The following is a 7,049-nucleotide window of genomic DNA, read 5'->3' on the forward strand; positions in this document are numbered from 1 at the left end:
GAAGGATAGAAAGAGAGCCGCAAACAATCAGTATTTGTTTCTTTGAAAAATGAAATACAGATAATATAATGAAATACATCGGTTTCCAAACACGACTTTATTTATTTATAAATTCGGTGATTCCTTGCGAGTAAGATATATATTTCAAAGAGAATTGTATTTGATTAGGTCTAATCTGACTTTGATTCTCTTACAATGGCATCGGCACCAAGTCATTTAATTTAAAAAGCTAGAAAGAGGAATGGAAGATTTGTCATATTGCTCTTTGGTCGGGTACAACGTACAACGTACAACGTACAACCCATTATGCCTTCCAAAAAAAAAAAACCGTAAAACCCATTGTGTCGCTCAACATTTTTTTTTCAGACCAAACGTGTTTTAAAATATTTGATTTTATTATTACCTAGTCATAAGGATAACCTTTATCATTATTTTGGGTGAAAAAATATTTTAAAAGTAAATATAATGAATAATATAATATTAAATATAAAATATAAAATTTTACATGAATATACATATATATATATATAATATTATAATAAATAAGTTTTTTTCATATCTATATTTATGTCTTTGTGTAAACAAAAAATATTTATGTCTATAACTCCACATATATAAGTAAAAAACTATTAATGTATAATTTAATCTTAATTGATTAGTTTTATATTTTTATTAATTATTATCATATCTATTGAACTTCTCTAATTAATAAGTTTCATGTTTCTATTTTCATGTTTGAATTTTCTAATCATTACCTTGTTTAATTGACTAATTTATCTAATTTTAATTCATTTTTCATTCTCTTAGAGCAATAATTATTACTCTATTCAATTTTGACATAAATATATAATTTAATCTTAATTGAATAATTTCAAAAAAATTACTAATTTTTATCATCCTAATTCATGAATTTCATTTTTTTATTATTATGTTCAAAACATCTAATCATTATCATTTTAATCGATTGATTTCTTTCATTCTTAACTCATTTTCAAAATCTCTAATTACTATCAAGTGAAGAGATGCAAAAGTCATTTCGAAAATCTTTACATCTTAAAAAAGTTTAAATATCACTATATTATATATTTTAATATTAAATCATGAGAACATTATGGTTAATACACATATAATTAGCCAGCTATGTGTTTTATATGCTTGTTTTTGCCAAAACCATACATAACTTTGGATATAATTAAAATTGATTTTGTTAAAATTTATCCAATATGTTGTAGCATGCTTTTGTTGGTTTCTCTAAAAGGGAATTTAAACTTATCGTGCGAAAATATGTTTGGTAGCGGCGATTGATGAAAGAATGGAGTAAGAGAATAAAAAAACTAAAATACTTTTCTGTTTTGGCATTTGTGTCACGGGGAAAAGGATTGGCAAGAAGTTTATCGGACTCCCACCACAACAATTCGTCCATTTTGGATGAAAAAATAAATAAATTGACGGCACAGTAAGTAAAATATTAAATTACCCATATTTTTATGCACTTTTTTTATTATTATGAATATTTATGTCATTCTATATATACACATTTTCTTTCTTTCACCTTTCCACACAATCAAACAAAAAAAAGAAGATATTTTTTTATTAATTTTTTTTATCAAACAACTTAAAAACTATCTCATTTTTCTTTCTTTTCACTTTTTTTCCCCAAACCAAACAACGTTATAACGATCTTACCAGTTATACAACATCTCCAAACACAGCATCAATTAACGATTTATGTTCTAAGATGAGAATACGAAAACGAAATTCTGTTAATTTGAGACTTCGAAGTTTGAAACCTACAAATTCAACACTTAAATATTTTATTTTGTTTTATGTTTAACGGAACTTATTACAATCTTTTGTAATTGTTTTGTCAAGTATTCAAATGCTGTTTAAGCTGCAAAATGTTTCAATATATATGTTATTTTGTTGAATGGGTCAAGGACACAAGAGTTAATAATTACATTATATCTATAGTATGACGAAATGTACAAATGCTAGTATTTTATAAGTTGCATCGTATGATAAAATGACATATAAATCTGTGCACATGATTTAAAATTATAAGTCGGGTAAAACATGAATACATATGAAGATGAAACCAAGTTTTTATCAACAAAATATGGAACATTGATGGACGTACATTCTATTCTGGCATGTCCTCTTCTCCTTAATGATTCTGGTCAAATCTAAGTCGGTAGTTGACTACAAATTTTGGTGTGTAGTTGACATAAGCCATTGAAGAAAAGTTTGTGTCTGACCCGTTCATCAATCACCATACAGAAAATTGTCCTTTGCATCACGCGGAGTCAAATGCTCAAATCGCTTCTTGCGTGTAGTTGGGGGAACCCTTCAAAAAGAAAAGCATAATAATCTATAATTATCCAGAAAGATATATAGATGTCATGTGACATTTTTTGTCATTTTTATTCCATATTTTCTCCTTGTTTTTTCTTTTACTTTCTACATTATTTTTTTGAAAATATTGAGCATTGGCCGTGCAAAGCACTGCTACTGTACGTATGATAGTGTCATTAATGTAGATGAAGATCACTTTTAACTTGTGAAATTTTTTCACCCTGTTTCAGTTCTAATTTTATTCTTTTGTTTCAGCAATGTCACCAAGGACACCTAAAAAATTTGACCATCAAATCTGGTTATTGTACAAAGTCAAAGGGCTGCAAGTCACACGTTCCTTTTTCCTTTGTATGAGAAGAGGCAAACTCATTTTCCTTTAAATCTTTTCATAATAAGGAAGAATATTTTACATAAACACGTATTATTATATATATAATTTGTTTGTTAAGGCATTTTACTAATTTATAAGATACTTTGATTGGCTTGTTAGCTAATTTTTATTCGATATATAAATTTATTTTAATAACTTATAACTTATTTTTACACGTCACTTTAAGTAGTTTATACAAGTACATATAATTTTAAAAAGTAGTTTTTAGAATTATGTTATTTTGTTAAAACATAGTTCTAAAATTTCTTTTCATAATTGATACATGTTATTTTTTGAAAAGTAATTTTCAAAACTGTTTTAACAAAATATGTATAATTTAAAAATTACTTTCCAGAATTGATTTATGTTGTTACGAAAATAATTATAATTTTTAATAGGCCAATCTTCGTTCACCAAGCAATGTACATAATATATTATTTTTTACACAATAAAAATAATCACAATCACAGTTCAAAGTTGTTGACACATTATCATTATGAGGTTTCTTCTCACATTTTATCCATTGAGAATTTCAAATACAAGTTATCAATATCTCGATATCTAACATCAAAATAAGAATGTGTCCAACCATTAGAGATTAGTGATTATTGCAACTCCTATAGGAGAGTACATTCCATATCTATCAAAATTTACTTTCCAGAATAATATATATCAATTTCAAAAAGTAACTTTTTCAACTATTTGTTATTTTGTTAAAACGTAGTCATAGAAATTTCTTTCCACAATTGATATTTCAGCAAGTAACTTGCCAAACTATATTTTAACAAAATATACATATAATTTCTAAAATTAATTTCCAGAATTTCTTTATGTTGTTACGAAAATTAATTTTTGGAACCATGAACCCATTTGATTTGTTAAAATTATAATATTAGATAGGACAAGAAGAACAACACAAAATAAAAACACAATTTTTTATCTTATGCATTGTTTGACAAATAATGGATCATACAAGTAAATAATATAAAATTTACTAAAATACATAATATTAAATATCTTAATATAATATATATCAAATTTAATGTGTTTACCGAAATAAAAAGAGATAGAGATTAGAATAAATAAAATCTAGTGTTTCCTTGTTAAAATGATTACATTGGTTAATTACTATTTTTTTTGTTATTAAAGATATAGAAACAAATATACATGTGTTTTTTTAATACTTTATAAATGAGACAAAAAAATATCTTGTGATTTTATGAGTAACAAAAAGTAGAGATTTTGTCTTGTACTCGTCTACTTGATTTGTGCTGTCTTCTAATCTTTTTCAAATCAATCATGGAGCAAAAATATTTATTCTATCTAGTACCATGAATGAAACAATTGATTTTTAGAACTATATTTTAACAAATAAAAAGATATTGTTAGCAATACAAAACATAAAAAGAAGGGAAGGAGTGTACTTAGAAAACAAAGGTATAATTATTCTCTCCCCATTGGACCAAGACCAACTTCATATTAGAAAAGGCTCCTACTATTTACACCCCCTTTTCTCCTAAGTAAACCCCCTTACCCCTTTCTACCCTTATGCCATTTTTTCTTAAAAAAGTACACCACTTTTGCTTTTTAGAAATTTGTTTTTGGAATTATATATAGCTATTCTGGAAATGTATCTCTAGAACTCTGATTCATAGTTCTAGAGATATATTTTCGGAATAGGGATATATTTTTCAATAAAATATCACTTAATTAAGATGGTTAATGAGAAATAAAAAATAATAAACGCTTATCTTATACTTATGTTCGTTAATCTTATTTTCATCATATCATTAGTGTTCTATAAATTTTATCTAAAATCTTATTTCCATCGTATCTACATTATTCTTTAAATCATAATTTTAAAGTATCTTTATCATATATTTATTATATAATATTATATTTTTCATCATTCTTATATATTTTTATGTTTTTTTTTCATGTGATAATGTGTTTTAAGATACGTTCATCACCGACTTCACATGGTACTAAATCATTGATGTATACTTAGATTAAAAAATAAATGAACAAACTTAAAAGAAAGAAACCATCATCAATAGCTTTACTTTGTAATTAAAGTGTATAATATATGAAATTAGTGATGAACATACCTTCAAATGTAATGATACGTGAAGGAAAACAAAAAATATTATATAATAATAATAAACAAATATATTTTATAAGGATTAAAATAAAACAAAATGACATATTTGCATGGACAAAGATTATTTAAGTTTCACATTAAATATTAAAGTAAAGACTTAAATATTAAAATAGAGCCTCAAATTAAATATTAAAATATGTACATTTAATAATGTGATAATTTAACATAATCAAATTTTTGTAAAATCCTATTATGAAAAATAATTTATCAGGATTGCTATTGTTGTCACACTATTACTATATTGTGGTTGCGGTTGCCAGTGTATCTACATTATTATCATCATTATTATCGTAGTCATCATTATTATATCACTATTACTATCACTTGCGGTTGCCAGTGTATCTACATTATTATCATCATTATTATTGTAGTCATCATTATTATATCACTATTACTATCACTTTCAACACCATTAGTAATATTTTGATTACTGTTACTATTATTATTATTATCACTTTCATTGAGAAGACAATAAATGATGGAGTTTGAAGGAATATGTGAAAAAAGAGATTAAAAAAAAGAATTCGAAGATGAAAGGAAAGATGTAAATAAATTAATATTAAAATATTTATTTTATTTAATACATAATTAAAATTTAAATATTTATTCATCCCAACAAATATGTCTTTTTTTATTTTAATTCCTAAAAATTATATTTGATTCAATTTTTGTTACGCTAAGTTAATAATAATATGACATCCCATGTCGAGGTGACGTACTAATATCATCAAGGGATGACATATCATATTCATTATTAGTCTATTTACCACATCATAATTTATAATATGGTCTTAAAAATATATTGAAGCTTTATTTTTCTATTGCGTTCCTGTCTGTCTGTTTCCCCCAGGTTATATACACTCATCCATTGTGGAATCGTCATTTTAGTGAGAAAAAATAAAATCGTAAAGTCTTGAGCACATTCTCGTACAAGACCAAAATTCTAACAGAACTACATTTAGCATTGGCATTCAGAAATATAAAACACAACGACGCCGATAACCCTAGTGGAGGGAATAAAGTCGATCGAGGAACAGGCAGCATCACAAGAAAAGAAAAAAAATAAAAGAAAGTTGACGGAATATCCATAGTTACACACCGTAAGTTGGTGGATATGACCCGATCCGATCTTAATCGGGTGGGTCCTCACGCACCGGGAGCTGCATCTTTGACCTTACTCTGCAAATAGCCGCCGTATTCCCTGGCGTAGTCTTTGACGTGGCTGGCGGTGTCGTAAATGCGGCTCCGCGCGTAGTCGACGCGGTCGGAACCGGGCGGGTGGAGCCCCCTGAAGTAACGGTACATCCACGACAGCGCGGCCACGAGTGCAACGCCGAAACCGCACACGGACAAGAACCCTGCGGTGACGATGAATAAGAGGGTGCCGGCTGGGACCCACACTGGGCTTGATACGATGATTAAGGGGAGGAAAAATATGAGGCCCAGGACGGCCCCTGCGACGGTTAGGCCCGTCAGGAGGAGGAAGACGGAGGCGGTTACGAGGAGGGGTAAGATGCCGGCGAGCTGGGTTGAGTTGGGGGCCCGGTCCTGGAGTTTTTGGAGAAACGCGGCTGAGAGGGAGGGGGGTGGGGCAGTGGCTCTGTGGGCTTGGGCCGGGCTTGGGTATTGGTCCGCCATGGTGGAAGGGAAGGTTGGAGCTGTTGTGTGAGATCGAGAAGGGAAGGGAGTGATTAAGGGAATGAAGGGGGAGTATCTAAAACGGACAGGTGTGGCGTGTGGGCTGAAGAGTGCTGTTTTGGTGACATGCAAGGGGTTACGTGGAGGTGCTGGGATAGATCACTCCTTCAGACTCAGACTTTTTCTTTTTTACTTTTTCTCTCCAAGAATATCACCTCTATTCTCGCACACTCAACAACTCTGCGTGTACTACTACTACTACTACTACTACTACTTTGCAATTGCAATAGTATTAAGCTGTTTATTATCGTTTGCTAAATGTTTAATTATTATTTTTACTATTTTAACTGTCATTTTTTCCCCATAAACATATAGTCTTTTCAGTTATGGTGCTGTATCCAAACAAACAAACAAACAGACAATATTAATAAAGGGACACTTTTTTTTTCATATTTGATTTTTCAAGCAGGCACAAAATGGGGAGAGTTCCATCGTTAAGTTGAATATTTGATTTTTCTCTGGGTTAGA

General features: G+C 29.1%; 1 protein-coding gene across 1 annotated transcript; it reads right to left on the minus strand.

Moving 5' to 3' along the window:
* Positions 1 to 5,827: 5,827 nt before the first annotated feature.
* Positions 5,828 to 6,823, minus strand: LOC100809872 (oleosin G). Its single transcript, XM_003524462.5, has one exon. It carries the CDS (start codon positions 6,519 to 6,521, stop codon positions 6,030 to 6,032), a length of 492 nt encoding a protein of 163 aa, XP_003524510.1. The 5' UTR covers positions 6,522 to 6,823; the 3' UTR covers positions 5,828 to 6,029.
* Positions 6,824 to 7,049: the final 226 nt, after the last annotated feature.

The sequence above is a fragment of the Glycine max genome, chromosome 5 (genome assembly GCF_000004515.6).
Source record: "Glycine max cultivar Williams 82 chromosome 5, Glycine_max_v4.0, whole genome shotgun sequence".
NCBI lineage: Eukaryota > Viridiplantae > Streptophyta > Magnoliopsida > Fabales > Fabaceae > Glycine > Glycine max.

Bases quoted from the DNA above. Each gene is read 5' to 3' on its own strand.
- LOC100809872 (XM_003524462.5), bottom strand. From the start codon at position 6,521: ATGGCGGACCAATACCCAAGCCCGGCCCAAGCCCACAGAGCCACTGCC.